The sequence below is a fragment of the Molothrus ater genome, chromosome 3, assembly GCF_012460135.2.
Source record: "Molothrus ater isolate BHLD 08-10-18 breed brown headed cowbird chromosome 3, BPBGC_Mater_1.1, whole genome shotgun sequence".
NCBI classification, from domain to species: domain Eukaryota; kingdom Metazoa; phylum Chordata; class Aves; order Passeriformes; family Icteridae; genus Molothrus; species Molothrus ater.
Genome location: NC_050480.2, coordinates 92,675,408 through 92,702,796, shown reverse-complemented (window position 1 = coordinate 92,702,796; position 27,389 = coordinate 92,675,408). Strand labels below are relative to the sequence as shown.

The 27,389-nt window shown below is 37.1% G+C and overlaps 1 protein-coding gene across 1 annotated transcript in view; it reads right to left on the bottom strand.

Moving 5' to 3' along the window:
- The window catches only part of PHIP (pleckstrin homology domain interacting protein), a 108,898-nt gene that overhangs the window by 57,658 nt on the left and 23,851 nt on the right, over positions 1-27,389 (bottom strand). Inside the window, exons 8-15 of the mRNA XM_036380897.2 lie at positions 24,026-24,247; positions 23,351-23,451; positions 15,724-15,794; positions 14,844-14,944; positions 14,687-14,727; positions 13,486-13,584; positions 11,356-11,509; positions 10,269-10,403 (exon numbers count right to left, since the gene is read on the bottom strand). Of these exons, the coding sequence (XP_036236790.1) occupies positions 10,269-10,403; positions 11,356-11,509; positions 13,486-13,584; positions 14,687-14,727; positions 14,844-14,944; positions 15,724-15,794; positions 23,351-23,451; positions 24,026-24,247 (924 nt within the window). The remainder of the gene's footprint in view (positions 1-10,268; positions 10,404-11,355; positions 11,510-13,485; positions 13,585-14,686; positions 14,728-14,843; positions 14,945-15,723; positions 15,795-23,350; positions 23,452-24,025; positions 24,248-27,389) is intronic.

Here is a 27,389-nt window from a genome sequence, read left to right as displayed (position 1 = left end):
ATATATATATATATATATGTATGTATTTAAATTATTTACAGCTTTTTTTTTGTTATTGTTAAATATTTTTCTTACTATACATCCTGCAAACCTAGTACTGGCTTCTTCTATTTGAACTACTAGAGCGTTATGCTGGTTTTGTTCTCCAGAGTCGGTTTCTCAGGATGTGCTCTTATGTGCTATTCAAAGATGGAACCTCTCAAAGATTTCAAACCATTACAGAAGGACTGTAGACAAACTGATTCAAAATAATGCATCCATAACCTTACTTAGGTCATTCTGTATTTCACATAACTACAAAACCTGATCTAAAAATACAATCCTACATAATTCCACTGAAAGTGAAAGCCTTTATGAAAGCCATAACATAAGAAATACTGTTTTCACATCTCTAGTTCCCACTGGAAGTTACATTGTTCATATAAGCAAAAGTCATGTCTTTCAGACATTAGTCAAAAAAAATCACCTTGTGTGACAGAAAATCCACACACAGAGCATTCTGCTGAGGTGTTCTATATGGAACCTGATCTTTCACACTGTTCTTTAGACAAGGACTTCCAATCTTTTGGCAGATCATTCAGCCTAAAATTAATCAAGTAGCTGCTAACAAAGACCTAGAAAGGCCTGATAGGTTTAAAGGAAAGAAAACAATATTGTAAGTGATATGATAATGCTATCATGGCTTTAGAGTTTGCCAGTTCGCATTGAAAGCAGAAGTAGAATCAGAAAATAAGAAACCACATCACACAGATCAGTGGAAGATCAGACTTCAGAAGATGGGGCAGGAAAAACATTAAGGTACACAGACATAAGTAGCCATAGCATAGGAACTGCCTGCAATGAAGTGTCCACTTAAAGCTAAAAATACAGGACAGTTAACAACCAGCTCTCTGAAGGAGCAAGAGCACACAGAAAAATCCAATTGCAACTCAGTGGTCTCTGCTTGATTGACAACTTGCAGGAAGAAACCCTTTTAACCTGAATCAGTTAATGCCATAACACTGACAGTAAATTCTAAACAAAACAAGGATTAAACTGCACTAAAACATTAAAACAGTCATTAACAGGAAATGTGTGTGCCCAAATTCACAAAAACTAGAAATGCATTCCTACTACAACCTCCATGGGTTTTCTAATATTTTGACTGATTTATATAAAAAACATAAAATGGGTAAAGAGGGCAGAGAGACTGAGCAAGTAGACAACCAACACATTACTGCATCAAGACAGTCTGATTCTTCAACTGTACTGCAGACCATCCATTAATAGGATCAAAATTACACCCTCCACAATTTCCATTGTAGAAATCAGGAAAATTCTTGCAGCTGCTTCAACTTGACCTTTTTATGACCAAGTTCTGTACACGATGACTTCTGTCACTGCTTCTGCTAATAACCCCAAATAAATATAAAACACATCCAAAGCTCTCAAAAGCTAAGAAAGTGTTTCTATTAAAATTTTTCAAAAGATACATTGTTTAAAAGTTGGAGAAAATGTATAAGCTTAAAAAAGAATCATGCAATGCAACTACCATACATCCTAAAAAAGTAATTAAGAATTTGGAAAGAAATGCATGGAACCAGGAATAGCACCAGACAACTTTACATTAGACAATTGGTTTGCTACAGACTTGGGGACAAAACACTTGGACATTATCTTCAGCCATCTTATTCCTTAATTTCTGTGTAGCCATAACTTTCAACCTTAACATCATCGTGTGACATGATTTTAGGGTTGAGGGTATTTTTAAGTTTGTGTGTTTTGGTGGGGTTTTTTTAAATACATAATATATAAATAATATTAAAAATTTATCTCCATTTACACACATTTACTTGTATCTGTCTAGGAAAAGGCATATATTCACCATGGTAACTTCACATAGTGAATGCAAAACAAAATTAGCATGAATGTACTCACTTGCTTCAAAGTTTTCTCACTGGATGCATGGCAATACGCATTTTCAGTTTCAAAAACAAGTTTGATGTTTTAAATACAATTATTGCTTTTTAAATTATGTATCACCCCATTTCCTGATTTTATGCCAGCATATCTAAGAATAATCTGTTACACTACTACATCATTTAAATAAAAGCAGCATTTAGAGAGATACAACTATAATCTTCACATAACCAGATAAGCATAACCTTACAAGGTAGGTTAGTATCTGCTTGCTGATTCTACTGCTCCAATTGTTTTCAAAGACAATCAAATAAAATAAAGGAATTTCAGAGATCGCCTTCCAAACAACCTTATCATATCCACTTTTTTTTTCTTCAGCCCAAGGCTTCTCAACAGAGAAGCAATCTGAAAAAGAAAACTAAGGACCAATACAAGTCAGGGATTTTTCTTTACTATAGCAAAGTCATAAGAACTTGGGTCATAACTTCAAGATTGGCGAGAAAATCAAGAGATCTAAAAATAAGTTTGTGAGTAAATTCTCTCAATCATAGGAAAGCACTCCTGACTGTATAAGAAGTTTGAATGCAGTCAAATGAAAGCTACTACAGCAGAGGTAAAAGTAAATAAGGTTTTAATGAGTGGTCCTGCACCATTCCAAGATCCTTCCAACACACCTTTTCTTCTACCTAACTTTTGCAGTGGTAACTGTTAGAAATATAGTCATGTTGTAACCCTTAAAGTGAAAAAGCAGATCTTGGAGTCTTATCTTCAAGTAACACACAGAGGTCTCCCAGCAAAGTAAATCTTTTGTTCTTCACAAACAGTACTTCAGGAATAACCAGACATAACCACCATAGCTTTTCAAAAGCTTCTAGTAAAGTTTATTTACACAACTGTCTCACTTCATGTACCTGACATTGATGCATAGACGTTCAAAATTTAATTTACAATTAGGTGATTTTTAACGCACCAATATTTAACCCTTTCACTAAAAATTAAATAGCACTTAGAGAGCCATAACACATGTTGGTTTGAAAACTACATAAACAAGCTGTGGTAAATTTTCCCCTTTGGGGAATTTTCTCTAGGATTTGTGGTAAAACATTTACATTAAGTCAGTCATGCTAAATACCTGGTCCTCACATCTTGCTAAGAAATCCTGACCAGCTTTCTCAACCACAGCTCAGTATTTTCATCTTTCTGATAACAAGCACTGAACCATCATATTTGAGACTACATTAGGGAAGCCAACTCAACCTATGAGTCAAGTTGGTAAGACAGGATAAGACATTCAAATTTTACAATTCTATAGTTGAAAGTAGGCGATGTTTGTATTTTATAATTCTATAGCTAAAACGTTTGTAGAGTCAGTAACAATTTCACCCTGCTGCAAAGCTCTGAGCTTTTTTTTTTAATTTGGTTTGGGTTTTTTATTGGCTTGGGTTTTTTCCCCTAAGGATTATTAACTTCTGCAGTACTTTTCCAACTCCAACCAAGAAAATAAGCAAAAAATCAGCCCTCCAAGTTTGCTAGGTCTGATAAAGTAGCTTATACCTGTTGCACTGTATGTTCAACAATAGTTCATATTTAAGTTCTTGAAAGAGTTTTTCAGTACCAAGAACTTTAGAGCTGCTATTCCCTATTAATACAGTTGTTAAAGAGAATGACTACATTTAAGTTTTGATGTGATAACATAATGCCAAGTCATATAACTTTATCTTGCTGAAAAGATCTGTAACTATTTACATAAGGTTCCAGTAATATGTTCTTTCATCCTTTCAGAAATAAAAGTTTCCTCTCCATTTCTCTTTTAGTTGTCGTGATTTTAATTAAGAAGAAAAAAAAATCCAAAAAAGAAACACAGCTTTGTTAATGGAGTTAAATCCAGGTTTATCCTAAAATATTAAGTAATTTCTTCTGGGCTGACAATTATAAATGAAGTTGGACAAAATAATGTGCTGCAAAACTTACATGGAAATTGCAAGTGCAAAACTTTAACTCATTAGAAAACTCACTTTTCAATTCAGCTGCTTACATTGTATCTGTTTTAATTTGGTTTTTGACACATATAGGAGAAACTATGCTCATCACACTAACCAAATCTTTGAACAAGCTATTAAACCTTTTTAAGTAAACACAAAAGTGTGTAAATTCTTACTTTCGCTTTAAAAATGTTCATATTTAAGGTTTAGGTTTCATAACCTGTTAAAAATCAAAACATATTATAAAGAACACATGTAAATCACATGTCACAAGCTTTCTAGTTCTGTATACAATGTCTATTTCCATAAAATGTAACTAATGCATTTTAAATGAAAGTGTGGGACCATTCATCATGAGCTTCTAATAGAGCACTGCCTCGAAATGAAGAAAACAGCTAGAATTCTGATACAGAGACTTAGAACAAAATATGTCCCAGTTAAATAAAAAAATTAAAAATAACTATTTTTTTCCCTAGGACCTAGGACCCTAGGATGAGAAGCCTCATCCTACCTTACACCAACTACAGCTACCAAAGACACTGTTGTCCTTCTAAGTCTCAGTGAAAGAGCATACCTTAGCTCCAGGATCAGAGTCTTTCAGAAACAGCCAAGAAACAGAACTGTGGCCTGTATCTTCTCCAGTAGCAATGCAACAAGCACATCAGCCTGCCCCTCAGGCCTTGCCATTTTAAAGGTTTATTTTGTATAATTTCAATTTCCTGACCATTTCCATAAAGCTGGGACAGAGGGCATAAGAATGACAAATATCAATTCAAGCACTAAGAGTTACACTGCTGGTTTTGAACTACCAATATGGTTTCCAGGGCAAGCAGCATTTACTAAGTGGAGAGTAAGCATTTACACAGAGGAGAACAGTGGTGTTTCTGGGGAAGATTAAAGCTTTTCTTTCACAAATCTAACTGAGTTACTTGTCATTTCAAAGGAAGCTGAAAATGGGAAAGGTGAAGAGCAGGTTCAGTTAAAATTTTTCTTTTTCTTCCTTCTCCTCCAAAAGAATCAGAAGGTTGCTTCAAATGACCAGTTTGGAGTTCAAATTATAATGCATTTCTGAAACACCCTTGGTATTTCTATATGCTCTCATGAAATGTGCTTTGGCATTTAGAAAAAGACTCATCGTATAATTCTCAACAGTTAGAGATATACACACCGTGATGTGTAAGTGTCAAAGGCTAAGGTGGCTTAGCCTTTCAGCAACTCAGATAGTCACAAAGGTAGGGGGATTTTGAAGTACTTGGATCTGTGAATTTAATACCAAATTGTAAAAAAAAAATCGTTTCATATCGGTATTTCAAAGCATTCCTCACAGTACAATGAAAGAGCTACGGCCATCTTAGCCCTGAGTTCCAAGGCAGTTCCAGAGCTACCACCCAGAGGGTGTTAAGGATACCCTCACACAAACACTGCTCAGAAAGACTCTCTTAGCACTAGGGTAATGTCACAAGAATCAGTCCAGACAAACACTTCACAACTGGCAACACATTAAGACTACAAATAAGCAAAAGGCTGACCTTGACAGGCTGTCAGGCACACAGGAGGCACCCAAGACACACATATGTCAGACATAAGAAGGCTGACTGCTGGCTACAGCTGAGCCTGCCTTCTCAAAGAAGCCACTCACAATGAGAGTCAATCAAGTAAGACAGGAGAACAACACCTAGCCATGAAAGATCTCTTGTGGTTGGTTCTCTTTGGGTATTTTTTTTTAAATCTGTTGTCCAGAGTATTTTTTTTTTCTTTAAAGGCTTCAATATTCCCACCTGATTAATTTTTACATTACACAAAGACTTCTTAAACATCATAAGGCTTGTCTTTATCAAAACACAGGCTTCCTGTTTCAGTAATTTCAATGCCTACCTACAGAATCTGCCTAGTCAGGTATCAGATTCAGGTAAAACAATGACATTCAAAGCCACAGTAAGAATTCCAATATTCTATAGTGACAAAAATTTTAAAAATGCGTGTTCTCCCCTAATCTTTCATTCTTGCTACTGTAGCACAGCCTTCATACTTTCAAAAACATACTTTAAAGTAGTAGGAGTCACCATATGTTCCTGCAACTGTTCATAAATCTATGCTATAAACCAAATTATTCTTTTAAAAAATTTTTAAAAAACAACCTAAAGAAAAAAAGAAAAGAAAACAAAAAAAAAAAACCCAAACAAAAAACAACAAAACAAAACAAAACCAAGCCAAATCCCAAGCAAATATAAAAAGATAAAGAACAGAACTACAGACTTGTACATATCCTAAAATCTTTTAGGAAACTTCTCTCAATATTCTTTCCCAAGGCAGTCTACTCGTGGGACAAGAACTATCAGGAGAAACCTATACTCCAAGGCCCCAGACAAAATGCTTTTTGCAAGCAGTCTGAGTAAACAGAGCCCATCCCAAGAGGTACTTAGAGGAAAGTGTGCTTAAGTGAAACTGCCTAAGTAACAATCAAGGGCAGCACCATAACACCACAAACGTATTTAGAGTCACACTCAAGGAACACCAATACTTAATGTCTAAATTATAATACCAACAAAAACCCAATCACCAAACCAAAGACCTCTGCATCCACCTAACATTACCAGACATCTCCATTTAGATCTGAAATATTTTGTCCCTGTAGGGTTTTTTGCCTTCATGTGTTCTCGGCATTGAGAGACTTCTGTCTGAAGCCTAAGGGCTAAGCTGCAGCATACATCAAGTGTCAACCCTGGAATTTCTAACAAACCAACAGTGTCAGATCTACTAGGAAGTAACTTAGTGGGAACACCTGAAAGAAAATAAATGCTATGACAAGAACTGAGTGGTGTACACTTCCTATTTTTGATCTGATGGAACAGGAATCCTGCAAATACCAAAGCTTGCCTGAAGGCAAAGAATTTCCACCACTTTCTAATTTACCTAGAATGATTTGTATACCCAAGAAAACTAGCCAGTACCTAATACACAGGCTACAGGTTCAGTTCTCTCCATAGTAGCATAATTTGGGAAAATTGGGAAGAAGTCCTGTCTAGGGCATTTACAGCCAAGATGCTTTCCTGAGTAAGCAGATGTTGAATTGAGTGCTTTACTACTGAGGATGCAACAGAATCTAGGTCTTCCATTTCCTGACTCCAACAGCCAAGGTTATCCAAAAAAATGAGTGCCACTTGCTCCTCCTGTAGGCTCCTTTAGGAAAGCAAGGATCTCCCTCAGTTGTTGAAAACATGCCTTACCACTCAAGGGATCCAGATGCCTCACTGCAGCTTTGAGTAAGGGACTGCATTTCAAAGATATCTTTATGTACATTATCATGCAGCTGCTTTCACCAGACAGCCTACCATTTAGTGTATTTTTTCCCCTTGATCATCCACGAAGACACCTACAGCTCATACATTCTTCAGCAAAATAAACTACAATTTAAACATTTACAAGAGTCTGCACTGCTCTTGTGTAGCAACAGCACTGTTTTTGTGAAATACATAAACTCTGAAACAGCTGGCTAAAGGAATCACTTAAGAATTATTACCCTGTTTCTTCAGAATGCTTCTTTGTACCTGGGAAATACTGCAGATAAAACTGCCCTAATATTGCACCAAGAGCACATTCTTCATTAGCAGCTGTATTAAGTCAGGCCTGGTGTGAATATGACATAGGCCAAAAACCAAACACCTGTATTTACATATGCAATTTAAAACCATCTCATCATCTTGCTAAATGTCAAAATTGCCTAAAATGCTTTAACCATCTCACACTCTTGATATTTCTATGACAAATTGCACTCTCTGGCATATTGAAAACACCCCTGAGTGTAGGGGACTCAAGCCACTGAATTAAACCAGTTCTGAATGTCCATGGACTCCAACACCAAGTTATGCAATATTTACACAACTAGACCAAATGAAATGAAGACTACAGGTGAAAACATGAAATATATAAAGCATATATATACTTACTGAGAGTACCCCATGTGACAGTATGGGGTGACTGTTAATGATAAAGACCAAAATCTGGCAAAGAGACCAAAGATGCTTCAAACAGACCAAAGATGCTTCAAATTAACCACAATTATGACAATTAATTAAATAGCAAATCTTCAGTTTAAAAACCTGGGAAAGGATGTTCTGCAGGACCACCAGAGTCACCTAGTGGGACCAAATTGCAACCAGCAAGGAACAAATAAATGGAGGAATCAAAGTTTAAGTTAAATACAAAACAAACAGTATATTTGGTTACTATGATTTCCTTTGCACTTTCATATTCACTGACTGGATAAAAGAATTAAGATTGACACTGCTTGCATCCCTTGGTGTTTTGTTTCCTTTTTGATTTTTTGTTTTGCTTTTTTTTTTTCAATTTTTGGGGGATTTTGTTTGTTTAGGTTCTTTCATGTTGACAAGGAAGGCATTTGGGGCAGGGTGGAAAGTAATTTTAAAAAACCCAACTCTACTTTAGGGTTTTGCCACAAGGCTTCAGATGTACAAAGCAATTAATCCAGGATAGATGGACTGGACCAACATTAAGCTAACAGTCATCTATGATTTTGTTAATTCAACCGACTCCCCCAAGTTCTGCAACATTTTTTAAGGAACTTTTATTATGAGAAAATCATTAAGTGCTACTTCTGGTACCACAGATCAGGCAATGACAATGAGAGATTTTTCATTTGCCATTTAGGAAACAGAGGACTGGCAGCTCTGTATGAATTCATTTACCTCACTGTTGCAAACCAGAGCACTTAAATTTTGCAGCTCTGCAGAGGTGACTGCACAATGTCCTCTGCCTGCCACCCATCACCTAAGAAAACCTGTAATTTCCACCCATGTCTTTTAAAGCATCGAACACAGTGGTGAAATATTAAGTCCATAGAGAGATGCCTCTCTTGCATACCTGGCTCATACAGTCCAATTCCTTGGTTTGAGATGAACTGATTGTCAGGTTTACAATTCCCCTCACCTCACACAGCAGGCAGACTTTCTCATATTAGTTTCTAGCATAAAACACAGATTACTAGCTGCTGAGATCTTCTGATTGTCTACAAATTTTTTTAACTCCAAAGATATTAAAATGTATGTGACTACTACCTTTTTAGGTGCTTATGTTGCATGGCATTCTTGACACAAATATTTCAGTGTTTTGGGGGCTGCTTAATATCACAGGCACCAGTAATTTAGACTCTGATAGCTCTTAAATGGACTTGGTTTAAAAAGAGCAGATCAGCTCAGCTTTCATGGAGTTTAGGTCAGAAGAGTCTATCGTATATCCATTGTAAGTAGAACTGGAAATGCAAGCTAACCATGAAATGAGAACATACACCTCAACTGGCAACAGTGAATAGCACCAAGTAATGAAGATGCATGCTCATAGCTCCAATATGATTGTCTTTGATCCTTCACAAGCTCAGTTACAGAAATCACTGCAGAGAGAACACTCCTCAACCCAGGCCATTACTGAAGGAATCTAGGTTGCACTCTCTGATTAAGACTGGCTGAATTTTCTCTGAGACCTTATGAACCCAACTGTAATGCATATCTCAAAACCTTTCTTTAGGTTCAGTGACCTTCCTGGCTTGACTTCATTTCTAAATGTCCCTTATCTTTTTGTGAATATATCTATCATAGGTCTCTTCTTCAGATGATTTTCTTTATGCTGTTCTCCACAACTGCCATTCCACTACAGCTGAAGCCCATCTGCCTATTCTCAAGCATTCCAAATTATTGTGGATATTCTACAAAGGCTTTTGCAATTTTGTCCATGAGGCAAAGTCTGAATTGCACAACACATCATCACCTTTTTGAGGAAAAAGGTATGTACAAAGACCCACTTAATGTCAAGAAACAGATGAAAACACCTATTGCATTCATCTTGCAGGAGAATCAGTCTAGTGCAGAACAGACCAAATTTGAAACCTGCCTGTGGGGGAGTCTACACAGAAAGACTGACAGTATTCCAACCAACAGACCAAGGCAACTTACAACAACCTTGTATGAGATCAGGAGATTCCTGAACAGCTTTAGCCAGATTAAGAATTAGTAATGCAAAAATAAACCAAGTTCCACCTTGGCTCCCAGGCAGGAAAAAAGCACAAAAGGAGGGTCTTTGTCACCCTGTCTCTTACACATGATCTCTGACAATGTAACTAACATTCCAATTTTGTGTGGATCAAGCATACAAAAATAAAACACTATGAAATACAGCCAAAGAAACAATTTTTAACATTTTACAGATTTACTCTTTGCCCCACTGAACTGAAAAGGAATTTCTCGTGACTTCACCAGATGCAGGATCTTGCTCTATACATAAATCATACTTCAAGATGGCCTCCATAAAAATGTACTAAAAGCAGAAGGTTTAAAATGATTGCTTTGGCATATCTGTATAAAGCACAATAATTACCATGTTGAAGTAAGACCGGATTTTGACCCCTCTTGCCAAATCCCAAACTATGACATTTCCATCATGTCCAGCAGAGAAGAGAACTCTTGGATCAAATGGGTGAGGTTCAAGCACAAATACCTCATCTTCATGTCCCTGAAAACAAAGACACAGCAGAATGAAAAAGAGTATTGTCTCAAATATTACCCAAGGACTCAACATGGTGACACTAGCAGTTGCCACATTAACCTAGGAAATACCCAGCAAAAAACTACGTCAACCACACTTTATTTTTCATAGTAGTGGATTACACTCTTTTCTTTCCAGTTGCAATTTTACCTTCCTAAGTAGTTTGTCAAGTATGTCACCTTCACAAGTACATCCCAACAATTTCACCAGGATTTTAAAAAGATTAGTGTCCACAATACTTGGTATCTTGAGGTCTTAATATTCCACAGATTTCCATTTTTTTTTAGCAGAGTATCAGTTAGAAATTTAAATTAAACTCATAAAGGATGAAATATATAACTTAAAGGTAGAGAAAAACATCTTTCATCTTGCTATATTTCAGAGATTTGCATTAAGTATTTCCATGTCTAAGCAGAGTATCAAGTTACCTAGAGTTAACCATTTTCTCAATTACAAAACAAGCGTTAGACATTAGTAAAACTGTTGATTTATTTTAGTTAGAAGACAAATTTTTGTACTCATGGAATGATTAGATTGCAGAAGTGTCACTGGTTAAAGAGGGCAAATTTACCCATTAACAGTATTTTAAAACATCACATGCAATAAGGATTAAAAAGCCAACCGTTTCCTTCTCTCCTTCAAGATAGAACTTCATTTAAAAAAACAAAACAACATTAAAAAAAAAAAAAACAACAAAATTTCCAAAATTAGTTTCAGACATCTTGTATAGCAGTGGTTACTTGCAACTTTAAGCTTTTATTTTCTAATAAGCAGCTGATAGACATCTCTATTACACTTCAGTTCTCTGGAAACATCTGTCACGGCAGTTTTCAGACAGGAAAAACCATAAGGAGGAATGTTGATAATGTATAAATAAATTTGGCATTCAAGATTGATAAATCAAGATGGTACACCTTACCATGAGAATGTGAATGAGCTGGCCAGTGAAAGAATTCCAGACTTTCAGAGTCATATTATTGACTGCAGTTATAACAGAGTTGTCATGGCGGTCCCATGCCACCATGGTCACTTTCAGCTTTGTGATTTTGTCTTCAACTCCTTGAAAACTTTGTCTAAAACAAAAAAGTAAAAAATTTCAGTGTAATCCTACACTTTGCCAAAATAGTTTAACACTGTTAACAAGTGAAAATACTTCTGTATTTTTAAGAATATTTCCTGAGAAATATTCTAAAAATTTCTCTGAAACCAGAGAAATTAAAGCTGTTTTCTATAATGCAGCACATACAATCACAAAGAATTGTAGATACTTAAACAATGACTAAAGGATCTTCCAGAAAATATGGTCCTCTGATACATGACCTAATTTACTTAAATTGATAGCTACAGTATTTTTTGTGATATCTAAAGAACAAAAATCCAAATTAATCAACCAAGTAACAGCAATTGTCCTAAAGAATATTTGTAACAAGTAGTTCTTAATATGGAGAGAAGTATTCTATTCCTTTAAATTATCTAAATTCTCAGGCAATATTTAGAACTACACCACTACCCTGCCATCACTTTACTATTGGTAATAATGGCACTTAATCTTGCATGAAACACAAAGAACAGTAATCTATAATATAATATACCAGAATACTCAAAAATTACATTTTGGCGGTGTGATTTAAAGACTAATCACCCTTGAATTCTCTAGCACATTTACTTCTATGAAAACATCAACCAAATGCAACAATAGCATGTGACCACTAAGTAGGCAGACAAAGTACAGAATCTTCCATACAGTAAGCACAGCAACACATTGCACAATAGTATGTATTGTAAAACTCAATAATAGAAAATGTAGTTATAGCCAAATTCCCTTCTAGATTCAATGCAAAACCCAGCAGGCTTTACAAGCTGAATTCACTCTTTCCTTTCAGTGCAGCGATTTCATTTTTTTGATAAAACTGCTCTTGTGCAGAAAAGATGAAATTTGGAACTGCACTTATTCCTCTCACCAAAAGGATAAAACGGAATTCTGCTATAGTGTTTTACAAAAAGAGCTCTTCATTTTCTCAGATAAATTCAGCATTTATGACCACAATGCCCAGTATCAGTTAAAACTGAGAATTTTTACTAAGAGTAACTCAGCCTGTTATCAAAGTAGCAGCATTTTATACACTCTTTTCCAACAGTTTGATAACTTATGTTTTGTTGCATCTGTCCAAAACTGAAAAAATAATGTCTAATCCAAACATCTAACTAAATTTCTGCTTATTTAGCCTTCTCTTCCATCTCTCTCTTGGTCTTTTAGGCATCTTACCACACATTATTCCTGAAACCATTATAATTTCTTTTTCTACTAAATATCCTTCAAAGCACTCAGTAAGGGGGAAAAGGTTTATTCCTTAAACCTGTTATAAATCTTCTTAATTTATGTCAACTGGAAAATATCTTCATGCCAAAATAAAAAGGTGCAAGCCACAATTCCTAGGAAGTCATAATCCATCTTCAAGCATTTTTTGTTGCTTGTTCAAGTGTACAGAAGTTTCCCATACCTACAAACTCTTGTAAACACAGATTGCTTTAACAAACACAAAACCCTTACAGAGCCAGCAATTTCTTTGCTCTGCCATGTTGTATGAAAAGGACCCAATACAGCTTTTCTGGGCATGCATGTTCCACAATATCTGTAAATAATACTAAAATGCAAGCAGTCTCAAGAAGAGACCGACCTGCCCTGGTTTTCTTGTTCCAGAAATAAATGTCTGTTTCTTGTTCCAGAAATAAATGTCTATGTGAAAATAACATATAAATCTGACCTTCAATGGGTTTTGATTATCTTTTATTGTTTTAATCTAATCAAAATACTAGTGGCACTATTATCAGACAAGCTAATTTCCACAGCTGAATATGTAGTCAAATATTTATTTTAGCTGGATTTCAAGAGCTAGATAAGCATACTGTGCATTTAAGCAATAGTAATTCAAGTCTTCTCTTTTTCTTTTCTCTCACTGTCTTTTTAAATTTTTTTTTAGTAAGTCAGCAAATTATATCAAAGGCCCTCAAGAATCTATGTGATAGCAGAACATTTTACATCACTTACCCTGCTGGGCGAGTAGCCATATCTAACAAAATGCTTTTCCATTCCCTTCGCTTAAATTGCCAGATTCGTGCTGTTCCATCACGGCTTCCACTCACAAATCTAACAAAAGGGGGAAAAAGTTACTCAGAGATCAAAGGCAGATCTGTACAGAAAAGACACCTGAAAATTGAAGTCCCAGACATTAGAATTCAAAACCAGAAGGTACGATTAAGAAGTCCAAACAGTGTCAGATTGCTGTACAAATGGTTTGAGGTCAAAAAAACTTCCCATACCAGTAAAAAAATTGAAGGCCTCTAAAAAGTCAAATCTGTTTCCCTATCCTGAGCCCCTTCCAAACTAACTGTTCTATGACTTTTGGTGCACCTTGCTGAGTTATGACACTGCACTGGCAGAGGGACACCACAACCCAATGAACTTTCCAAGAGACAGACCCTATAACACCAGGTCAAGAGGAGAACCCTGCCAGTAGAAGTACAGATATGATTTAAAACAAAACCTATTCCCAATAAGTTAGCATTGTATACAGAGTAAGTATCATGATATTTATATGAAGAAGTGTTTCCCAGGCTGAGTTTCTCTCCCATCCTTTTCATTCCCCTTTTAGAGTTTCAGGGGTAGGAGGAGGAGAAAGAGGTGGGTGAAGCTTGGTTTACAACTATTTGTGTCATGATAAAAGTGTACATTAGAATATCAAATAAGTAAAGTGTCAGATGCTTCATAATAAACCAAACCATTTTCTTGAGCATCCTTCATATCCAACATTCAGAACTTAAAGTGAAACATTAAAGAAAGCATTAGGCTAGCTAAACAACACATTGTTAGACCTAGTTTGATAATTTCTCTGTATGCAGCAGTCACTTAACTGAAAAAAGGTTTACACATTAAAATATATCTAAAAGGACATGTATTTGATATGTGAATATATATATACACACACACATATATATTTCTCAGGAAGAAGTTGCAAGTATTTTTATACCCATAATTTTAGCAAATTCAAAATACTTCAATCATTACAATGAAAAGAACTGTGAAAGTAAGGAGTATCATTAAAAAGAAACAGTGAGACTCCAAGAGTTATAGACAATTTTACTGAATGATACTCAAAATAAAGCCCTTTGTTTAAATAACGCTCTCTGGAAACTGGCATTTAAAAATGTCTACACAAGGTCAAAAAGCTAGCTCTGAATAGTGTGCTTACCTGCTACTACTATTAGAAAACTGAATGCTGTCAACTTTGTCCTATATAAAAAAAGAGCAGAAAAAGAAAAAAGAAATCAAATTTCTCCAAGTTATCCCCTTTTATCCAAATTATTACTTTAATCAAGTACATATGTAATTTTAAAAAATGTATTTACAGTATGAAACTCCAACTCTGATATCTTCTCTGGCTGACCTGATCCAAAGAAATAAACCCTAATGATGTGATCTGTACTCCCAGTGGCCAAAAACATTCCACCTGAGAAAAACAAACAGATAAGTCTTAAAAAAAGGGCAATCTACTGTTATTACAATATTTTCAAAGGGATGTAACATCAAATATTTCAATTTATTCTCTGAAATTTATAGCTTTATCTCATTTCAACTATGTCTGTAACTGACCTTTAAGTCAAAAGAAGACTTAGAAACTCCAAAGTTTAACTGGAGCTGAATTACCTCACATTTGCTGTCAGTAAATATGCATCAGCAGATGTATCCAAAAGATTAGCTAACCAGACTAATTTGCTTGCAGCTAAGCCCTTAGAAGCCTCCCTCTTAAAAAAATCAAACGGAACTAGAGCTCCAGTATTTTTTGATATTTTATCCAATTATTTCTGTAGCATTCTTCAGTTACCAGCTCTAGAATCAATGAAACCCAGACTGTGAGAACTCTGTAATCAGCCCCTTCTTGTACAAATCCCCACATATTACATCTCAGACAAAGCTGACTCTCCTAATTATTCTGCAAAAAAGGTATATATCTATCTATCTATCTGTTCTGAAAAGACTTGCAGTCACAAGAGACTTACTTACAACATTTCATGTTTAACCATTTCTAGGAATTTCTGTAGCAGCAAGTATTAATGCATAAATTCTGAATCTCTATTTTAAATATTTGGGGTCTTTTAACAGCCACTTAAACTCAAATCCATCTCATTAAAATGAAATATGCTACAGTAACTGTACTGTACTTTATTTTACACTTCAAATTACTTCCTACACAGATACAAGGAGAGGAGAAAAAAAGAAGTTGTTTACCAGCACTAAAAGAAGAACAGATCATTTGGACTCCAGGCCGAGGACGTTCTGTAAACTTCGTTGGCCTTGGACTACAAATAAAAAAACCAAAAAAAACACCAGTTAAATAATTTCCTAATAGAGTTTCAAGAAACAAGTCAGTATCTTAGAAATAAAGGACAGAAGGATAAAATTAAATATAAAGGAACAGATGGCTGCCCATTTATAAACAATTTTGTGTGACTATGCTTCATGATCTGATCTTCAGGAAACTAAGACATCCAGATGGACTAAGTAATCCATGCATCAACAAGAGTTGTAACGTAACTTAAATCCCATTCCCTTCTGATATTGCTATACAAAACACTCTCCTGAAGTTATCAGCAAGGCAGAACTGAGCCAGTTTCCCATGATGTTCAATTTTAAACCACTGGGTGTCCTGGTTTTCTTCTGTGGCATATGCTTGCTTTGACAAGAGAGAAACAGAGCTAGGTGCTCTATACAGACAAGGATATCAAAGAAATTTAAATAAATTTGGAGTTTTTCATGGTATTAGAATATAAGAGCTTATTCAAATGACATATACCCTTGTAGGTTAGTTTCAAACAGTACCCAAAATGTCAGCACAAAGACTGAAGTTTGTACGAGATTTTACTTTATGGCCCTCATTTTCTCTAGGCATTTCAGAATCTGATGTGCAAGCCAAACTAAAGCTTCAGTGAACCTGGCACTTTAAGGATGTGTAAAACCAAAACAAATCAGATCAAGTTCTTCAATAATTATTTCAATTCTGTTCATGCATTACAGCAATCTCAAACCAGTAGGTGGTCTTGCACAGTATGCCATCTGCAATCTTCCCTCAAAGAATTAACTTATGAGAGAACAGCAGCACTACACCCACGAGTGTCATCACTAAAGATTTGCTCTAACATAAAAGAATGCATATTCAGAACTTATCCAAAATGTTCTATTTTAAAAGCAAAATGTCCTGTATAATTCATTTCACCTGAAGGCAGATGCATTAAAAAAAAAAAATCTTTCTCCACTAATCAGTTATTCATATCTCAAAAAAGTAATAAGCGTTAAACCTTGGTGATGTTTATGCATAACACAAAGTAATAAACATCAGCAGTACCTGTTAAGGACTCTTTCTACAAATTATCCATTCACTATAGGCTGTTTCTGTGACCTTTCCTGCAGGAGTTTTAAGATAACTCCGTGCAGATTTGTAACAAGAAAACTTCACAAGATACAAGATCTTTATAATCAAGACAAAGATCTTTCCTACAAAACAGTTGAAATGCTCCTTAACTGATATACTAACAAGAACTATCAAACAATTCAATACGCAGTTTACATAACTTGGAACAAATGTAAATAAATAGGCTGCTATTTTCTTCCACTGTTGTTTGTGAACTCTGCCTTTGGCATTAGGACAGCTACAAAATAGAGAAAGTATGCACTTACATCCTAGTTCAGAAAATCAATTTAAATTCTCAAACTTGTGTCTCTCCAATGTGTGCTATTTTAGGCATTAGGAGACAAGAGATTACAGCACTCTTCTATAATACAGCAGATTACAAAATGAGTGGGGCGATCAATATTTTTGTGAAGTGTGGAAAGGGGACAAAAGCTGTTTCTCTCCAGGGCCATTAAAGTGTTTCACTTTAAATACATTTTCAATGTATTTATTAAGTGTTTTATTAGTTTATTAATCTAAAATGCAGACTAGCCAAACTCTGGTCATATGTAGTAGTTAAAGCAAGACTTCTTCACAGATGTGAAGATGTGTGATATAATCTCTGTAATTTAAGTCTTCATTCACAAGTTAATGAAAAAGGTTCAGCATATCTGAGTTGTGATATATTACCAGCCTCTTTAATATCAAGTGCCCTCTGCATAATAAAGTGTCGTGGTTTGAGAGGAAGTAAGTTTTCTGGGATATGCTGTGGTCAATCCAATAGGTATTCAGATTTGAATATTGGCACCTGGTGTGGCCACTGGGGACATGGATACACCTCTGAGAACACAGGGGTTAAAAGCAGAGCATTCCCAGGGGAAGCTCTCTTGGGTTCCGGTGGGGAAAGAGTTCGGATCCGTCCCCCGGCCCAGCTGCTGGCTGGGCAGGGGAGGGGAAGCCATGCAGCCGGGTGAGGTAGACCGGGGCTTGGACAGAGATGGGAGGTGAAGAGGCCCCGAGGATGGAAGGGTGGGAGAAGCACCAGGAGGCATCGGGCAGCCATCCCAAGAGAGAGAGAGAGTACAGCCTGTGCCTGTGACTGCTACCTTGAAACTTGATAACATGTGCCGGCAGCACGGCTGAGAAGGAGAAGGGGTGTGGGGGGGAAGGGGGGGGTGCAGCGAGAAGGTGTCCGGCCGCTGTGGGAGATCCAGGCGGGCAGAGCCCGAGCTTTTAACCCTTTTTTGGACAATGAAAACTTTGCAGAACATTAACCTTTCCTAGAAGAGAGATAGAGATGAAATAGAAGAAGGAAATGTGCAAGTGTGAAGGTCTGGGCAAGTGAAGGATGTCAGAAGAGTAGAGAAGAATCTTAGGTAGGAAGAGACGATGGAGTGGCCTTAGCTGGACTTTTCTTGTTATAGCCATGGACAGAACCATGTTCCTTGTGACACAGAGACTGCATCCAGGGGGAGGCAATGGCTCAGAGCCAAGAGGGTTCAGTGTTGAGACCCCAGGGCCCCAGGGGGTGAAATTTGGAGGGGACAGGTGTCCCGGAGGTGAGACTGTGCTCTTTTTGGAACAGGACAAAGCATCCTTAAAAGGACAACCCTAGAAGCAGCTCTGGTCCATGTGCAGTGGTGAGAGCACTGGACATGAAAGGAAGAGGTCACGACGGCAGATGTACTCCAGGTGGTGCCACGAGTGACATGGAAACACACGAGGTTTCAGCTGTGTTTCCAGGGGAAGCCTATGGCACAAGAAGGACTCCTCTCCTCTTGATGAACTGAGAATTGATTATCTAAAGGATGGTGATGGACTGAGGGTTGGTGATCTGAGGGATGGATTGGAAATTTGGTGGGGGGAGGAGGAAATGTTTATGGAAGGTTTTCATTTTTCCTGTGTGTTCCTTTTTACGTATAGTTGTAGTGTAGTTAATAAAGTTTTCTTTTCTTTATTTCTAAGTGGGGGCCTGCTTTGCTTATTCCTGGTCACATCTCACAGCAGACACCAGGGAGGGTGTATTTTCATGGGGGCACTGGCATTGTGCCAGCATCAAACCATGACATAAAGCAGATGGGAAATATCACATGATGCTGATGACAATTGAGAAATCAGTGTCCTGTCCAAAACAGGAATGTCAAAATCAGCACGTGTTTTTCCTGAGATTTTTTTCCATCTTTTTAAAATTATGGGGAAATAAATAGATAAGAAGAAAAGCAGTACACCAAGCTCCTCTATTCAAATCTGTGAGACGGTTCTGCTGCCTTGCTCATATGGTCTGTCAGTAACAGGCTAACACTGCAAACTTGTGATGCAAACAGGTGGCACAAGAAAAATGAAACTCAGTGTCTTCCTCTGAAAGGATATATAGGCAAATATTTCACAGTGAGACTAATTTAACCGTGATGCACTGACCAGTTTTAATAATTCTCCCTTAAACTTGAATGAAGCACATGATTATTTAGTTTCTGATGAGGCAGACTTTCTCACTCCTCCCTTCTGCAAACTGATGCAGGATTCAACTCCTGTGTTTACTATCACCACCTAGAATAGTAAAAGACTAAACCCAAGGTAAGACTTGATTGCCTAAATTTTCAATTGTTTTACCATCTTGTTGGGGCTACATTCTGTGAATTCCTTGCCTGCAGCAACAACCAGTCTTCCTCTGTTTGGAAACTGAATTAATCTACCTGGAATGTCACTGCTTTTAGACAGACATGATAGCTTCCTGGTCATAAATCTCTTCAAGGAAAGAGGAGCACACAGGTGCCCCTGTAACACTAAAGAGCATGCATCCACACTAATCACAGAATCATGTGAACACGGTTGCTCACTTTCCTTTGAACAAACTGAGAATTTTGTGGTCAGCTGCACCAATGTCTCTCTCATCCTGTGACACTAAATCTATTACAATATGTCCTTTTGCAGTTCATCAAAACAAAGCTGTCACTAACATCTCCAGACTGAGCTATATGTCTGACCCAAACATAGAACATGCCTCAATTAACAAGGCTATCAAAAAATAGGAGACCAACTAATTTCAGACATACTGTTAATTAAATAATATTAACTGCAGCAGAGTTGTTGGCAAAGCTGAGTTACAAGATTTTTGCAATCTGAGAATGAAACAAAATAAACATTTGCAAAAATAAGGAAAAACCACAGAAAGTACACTGATTATTTTTGAGAGCACACTGAACACAATACCAACTCTGCCTTTCCCGTATTCCATGAAAAAGTTGAGCAAAGTACTAATGGCACTGACAATCATCTTGAAATGACAATCAATCAACCACATGATCATCATGAAGTTGCCCCTCACCAGGGGCACCAGGTGCTTCGAGGAGTGTTCAGTACAAAAAGCAGGCATGGGATATATTGATTTTTTTTTCTTTAAAGTAGCTAAAATTTCAAGACTTTACCACCCATCCCCATTTGAAGACTGGATAATTTAGTAACACATTTTCATCACTGATAGAAATTGCATCCTTGTAGAGCAGGCTGCAGTCAAGCTCAGGAGGATCATGAATTCAAGTTCTGACTTAAACAAGTTACAGCATCTTTCCCCTGAACTACTCAGAACTCTAAGTCTTGTTTGAAAGCTCCAATTTCTCCTTTCGGGGGTGGGAGTTGTACTAGAACAAGACACAGGGCAGCAAGCTCAGAGGCTGAACAACCATGGTAAGATCTTATTGTCCCTGCCAGCTTTCCTCCTCTTCCGAAATATTGAACAGAAGAAAGCCTGTATTTTTTACTACATAGATAAATGGAAGGATAAACCTCCCATCTTACCAGTGATACTCTCTTCCAGATGGCCTACACATCATATTTTTTTAATTTAACTTCAAAAATGACATTATGGCAAAAATGCCTTATGACAAAAATTAACAGGCATCTTTCTTTCTCTTGATGCTCTTATTTTGCTGGTACTTGTTTTCCCCCAGCACATAACTGAATGGATGTAGAGGGAACCTGCCACGCTTCTGCAGCTCTGGAAGGAGAACCACATCCAAGTGTGTATGAAGTGCAATCACCTCATTGAAAACTGCTCTGACAATATACATCCATTGCTGAGCTGCACTGGCCACGCAATGCAGCCTTCTTGTGGAAAATTACACTGGATTGCAAGTTTCCCAGTAAAATTTATTTTGGTTTACTGGAATAATCATGATAAGCACAGTTAGGAAGGTTTATAGCTTAGCACACTAAGTAAAACTTCCCCTAACTAACAATTTCCCTAAACTAGTAGTACACTGTTCAATTCAGGAAATTAAGACTCATCTGTATGTCCAACTGTTTTTGGTATTACAAATGGCACACAATTATACTCCAGGCCTAAAAGACATACTTGTTTCTAATTTAGACATTTTTATCAAGTTTTAGTTTGGATTAAAAAGCATCAATTACTTCAAATACATTACAGCTCTCTTAAACAAAGACCTAAAAGAAGAAAAAGCACACAGTGATGCCTTTTAATATCTTCATATTATGCATAATACCCTGTGGCAAGGAGTTTTGTAATTCAGTTGCATGTTTTGTAAAGAACCATCTCTTTCCACTTTGAAAACTGATACTTCAATTTGATACCTTCTAGAACCATAAGGGCCCACAAGCAATTCCTTATTACATTCCCTCTTCAACACACTCACAACTGTCCATTACTCATCTTCATGTATTCCTTTTTTTCCAGACTGAAGAAATACAGCTTAATGACTTCCCCTCTCTTCTCAAACCCAACATAAAAAGTATTTCCAAAACAGAAGGTAAGAGCAGTAGAAAAATTCCAGCCTCAAAATTTAATCTGCACTCTGTTGTTAAGCAACACAAGTCACTGGCATGACTTAGGTTACCAAACCACTTCCTTGCTGTGCTGCACAAGACATCTCAACTGATCTGTTTTCTCTATGCCCCTGTCTAATCACATCTGTTGAAATGACTTTTACATGAAAGCATTCCTCAAATATCTTCTCTTCTTTTAATATTTGCTGAGCACATCACTAACAATTTTTATTCTACAATTATACATCACCATGGGAGAATCCCCTACCATAATAGGTACCAATTTTCTCCCTCTCTAAGTTTTATCTCAGGGCAAATCTCATCCAACTCCATGATTCATTCAAACTTTCATGATTTCTAAATAATCATCTCCCAGCTTATATATTATAATCTACCTAACTCTCAAGGATTCACTATTTTCTAATGACAGAATTAGTTTCAAAAATCAATTAGATTAGTTTCAAAAATCAATCACAGACTAAACATTTATTTAGGAAAAAGAGAAGAAAAGAAAGAAAAGAGAAAGATAAAAGAAAAAAACATGTGGGCTCAAGAGGTTTACCAGTCAGAGAGACTAAAATTTCATCTTGTCAACAAGATCTCAGATTTAGGAAGCCTTAAGAAAATAATGTGGTGGCAACTCCTTTCCTTCACACAAAAATAAGCATGTAAGCTATCTCCTCCTGTCCTCAGTAAAAAGGGGAGTCTTAATTTGATTACAGCATGCACTAGGCAACAGAGGAGTAAGAATGTGAGACACAGCTTCACTTACAGTACCAAAAGAGAGACAAAACATCCAGGGAACATCAAAATAGTTAAGGCCCTAACCACTAGAAAAGTACCTATGCAAGTGTGCCTGCATGCTCTGCACAACCTCAGCACACTGGAAGAAAAAGATTCTAGCAGCAATTACCAAAACTACAAGAAAATTGAACTTACCTGTGAGGAGCATATATCCATAAGAACATATCCCATCATCAGAGCTAAATCACTGATGATTACTAAAACAACTATTTCCAATTTTAAGCTATAGGTTTTAGTGATAAAGGAAAATAAAGAGCAAAGAACATTTGAAAGCCGCTGAGCAAGTTGATTTTAAAAAACTGTGTATGAAAGTCCTGACAACATTTTTAGTAACTTTGAAGGCAGAAACTTCAGGCACAACTTCAGCCATCAATAATGGCTGTCTAAGAATTCTGCCTTCTGCCATGTTACAGCCAAGGGCAACTATGAAAAGGTAAACACAGGTAAAGAAACAACAAACATTAAAAATATTCTATTCTGATTCATACTACGACATTACTGTCTCCTTTAAAAATGGATTTTGCAATATATATCGCAATAATTTTATCAACATAATTTTAATTTCATTTGAAGTTGTGATGACATCAGAATAATGGAGTGCCAACTTTGACATTATATTAAACAAAAAACCCTAACAGTGGATCATTTTCTAAATTAACAGATATACATTATCAATCCACAAAATGTTGTATTAACAAATTAGTTTTTAAGAGATAAGCAAGCAAGCTATAGCTACATCAGAAATAGATCATACCCAACAATCATATACTGAAGTAGTCAATAATAAAATGACAAGCTTGGTTTAGTCACATTTTTCTCTATATTTGTACATCATTCTTAATCACATAAACAGAAGTAGCAATAAATAAAATAGCAACTAACTTTATTTTAAGGGTGCCAGCATCCCACAGCCAAAAGCATATTGTTCCATCTGCCCCGGTTGAAGATAAGTATCTCTTTGAGCCACTGCATAGTGGAGAGAACTAGGAAAAGGAGGAAGAAAAAAGAAAAGTTTTCCTGTTAATCTGTTCCAGATGTGCTAAGGAATTCCCCAATTCATCTCAACAGGAAAAAAAAAAAAAAAATCAAGCCTCAAACCATACTTAAGGGAAACTGATTGGAATGAACACCAAAATAACAAAATGTTGCTCTCTCACTCCCTCCAGAACTACAGAACGACCCTTCTGGGGTACTTGCCAAAGCCCTCCAGGTACCTCCTCCCTCCCCACCAACCAAGTTGCACAATAGAATGTAACTCATGCAAACAAAACCACAGTACTCCCAGTGACTGCAGTTTTTACTCAATGCACTTGTGCTCAGAATCACAGCCTTCAAAGAAATGGTACTTCAAAACAGAACTGCCCATACGTGTCATGCAATTTTTTTGAACAAGGATTATGTCTGGGATTCTTCAAAGGTCAGGCATTTTGACAATAAACGTGTTTTTTCACAATGCATATCATGAAAATTCCTTCTCACTTCAAGCTTACTTGCCAGGTGTGCATTTCTATTATGCTGAACGTTCTCATGACTGATTTTGGCAAAGTAAAAACCTACCTGCAATGATGTTATAGATGCACTGTGGCCCTGCAGGACTGCTAAGGGTGCACAAGTTCGAAGGCACCAAACTCGGATCATTTTATCACAGCTTCCAGCAGCTATCATGGTGTTTTCATAGTTTACTGCCATATCAGATATTTCAGCTGCATGCCCTCTCAGGGTAGCCAACAACCTTCCATCATCGGTTGCCCAGATTTTTACAAGGCAATCATCTGACCCCTAGAAGTAAGGTAGAAATAATATCAACCACACCATTGGCTGTTTTGATGCTAGAGTTAGCACAGTGAAGTGAAAAACAGAACTAGTGACATGCAGATACTCCCACCCATGCTTTTAACAGTTTTCCACACTGCATTCAAAACACAAGTTTACATTGATTCTCAACAGTATATACAAATCACGATGCATTTATACTACAGATCACAAATCCTACAGCATGTTGGTTTATGCTTCAGTAAGACACTTTTTCCAAAAATCCAGCACAAATGAAGAAGTTGTTGCAAGACATTAAAATAAAGATTTACATTAAAAGTGAAAGTTAATTATAAACTGGTATAGTCTATCATTTACACCCACATATTTTCCTTATCTTCCTAGTTTCATCATCATCATACTTATCACAACAAGTTAGGTAAAGAGCATTTATGAACAGCTATTCCATTATTAGGACTAACTATTATAAACCTGCTTAAATATTCACATTCACATAAACATCAAAATGATCATTCTTTCTCAACAAATTCTAGAGGTTTCAGCTACATATTCATCCTTCACTAAAGTTTTGCTGGTCTTCCTACACAATTCTAACAGCTACTGGCCTGTACACAACAAATTGCCAGCCCTAACAAAAATTCAGAACTCATTCCTTAATTTTTTATTGCGTTTCTGTGCCTTCCTGAAAGTCTGAGCATCTGCACCACACCATGGCTCAATACCATGACATTTGAACACTGCACACACACTGACAGACAAGGTTTATTGTAAACATTTAATTCAATTACTTAGGTTTAGAAGCAATACAAAGTTGGGTTATAATATCCAGAGCACTGATCTGCTACTGGACACACACAGGTGCTACAAGTTACAATGTGACACCACCCTTATAAAATGTCACCAGTTTTTCCTGTTCCATCTACTTACAGTGCCTCTGCACATCTGCCTCTATAATCTAGCAATTGCACTTTAAAGACAGCAGAAGGCATGGCAATACTATCATCTACCTTTTATAAAATACCACCAGGTCTCCTAGGCAAAGGAAATAGTTACAGAAGCTTGTTCATAATTATATTTTTTGCCTCTTGGGTGAGAAGAGCAATGATACAGCCTATACTATTTCTACCTATGCATAAAACTTCCATACTGAGATTCTGTGGAACACATTTGCCTCTTTTAACTGCTAGACTGCCACAGTGCCAGACCAAGGAACACAATCAGAGTCTGAGTTACAGCAATGAACAGAGGACAGAATCACTGAATTGCTGAGGTGAGAAGATACTTTGGTCTAGTCCAAACTCCCTGCTCAAATAGGGTCAGCTAGAACATGATGCTGTATCCACCACTCAGGTTTTGTTTTCTTCTGAGCATCTACTGAAGGCACCCTCTTGTTCTGTCACCCAGGTCCTTAAATGAAGCATGAGAGAGTACCGGTCCCAGTACCAAAGCCAGTGGTACACCACTAGTGACTGGCCTCCTGCTGGACCTTGTGTTGCTAATCACAGCCCTTCAAACCTGAAATTGCCTTAATCTGACAGTCTCACAGTCCACACATCTAACCTGTACATCATCAGTTTGTCAGTAAGGATGTTACAACTGTCTGAAAGATAGTATCTGCTCATGTGGTTCTGTTACCATGATATGAGACTGGAGTATGAAGAAGCTTGCATATTCTTCTCAAAATGCAGTCACCACCAAAAAACCCAAGAAGCTGAGACAGAAGGGTATGTGTGCCTGCTGGTGTGTAAAACTGCAAATAAGAGCCTCACTGCTCAAGAGAGACCTGAAAGTAGGGGGAAGGAATGGCAGACCCAACACTGGAAGAGGTAGAAATCAGTTACAGACAAAGATGTAAAATGGTCAGCAAGGAAAAAATAATAGTTGTGGCACTAAATACCACCTGGAGGGTCCCCAGAGGTCTTTTTAGTAGCAGCAAACCAAGGCAAGAAGATCAGCATAAAACGGGCCTGCTCCCTGCCAGCTGGCTATAGTGTCACTATAGAGGCACATGTTGTACATCTCCACTGCAGAGAAAAAATACTGTCAGCCAAGTCTCAATAATGAAAATGAGGCAAAAATAAGGCAGGGGGAAAGGAAAACAAAAGAGAAAAAAACTAAGGTAAAATTATAAATTCTGTAGCCCCTTGGCAAGACATCAATATTAGACTTCAGACAAATTCATGTGTTACTTTCTGATCTGAATGGGACAATCCACAACTCTTAAAATACTGTTGTAATTCTACTAGCAAGGGTATTTGGCTTACATCACAGCTCATGTTTCCAAGGTTATATCCACAACTGTTACAAATTATATACCTATTAAAAAGCATCTGTCAAAAGTGAATCCTAAAACAACTTCAGCACCAAGAGAGAATTGATGACTGCATTACCAAGGTATGGAGTAAAATTGGTTCATTTTCCTACCATTACACACACTTGTGGGATGAAGTGAAACTGCCAAGCAACACACAAATTAATATTGGGTTGGAAATCTTACACAGACTATTACACAATGCTGTTTATTATTCCCTAGAAAGAACAATCTCAGCAGAGACAGGAAAATAAAGGTGAGGAGAAAAGGAGGTTTTTGCAGTCAGAAATTTAAGTAGTTCAGGAACTAGAGAAGACAGTATTTTTGTGCATGGGTTCTGCAAGTCATGCTTTTCAGCAGAACCAGAACACAAATTTTCTACAAGCTGCAGGGGAGCAGCTACCTCACCACAGTCTTCCCCACAGGTTGCAAGGGAATATCTATCCCAGCACCTGAAACACCTCTTCCTTCTTTCACTCATGATAGGGTCTGCGGTGCTGTTTCTCTCACTTATTTCACTCCTTTCTCCCAACTGCAGCCACCCTGTGATTTTTCTTCTCCTTCTTAAATACATTATCCCAGTGGCACTACCACCATCACTGATGTGCTGAGCCTTGGCCAGCAGTGGGTGTCTCTTGGAGCCAGCTGGCATTGGCTCTGCCAGACATGGAAGAAGCTTCTGGCAACTTCTCACAGAAGCCCCCCCAGCACCACAACCTTGCTACGTTAACACAATAAAGACAACTAAGCTGGTAAGGAAAAATGTACAATGTCCCATTTCCACTGTCTTTAGGCAAGATAGAAGTAACATCTTTCTAGCAAGGACAACATCTCCCA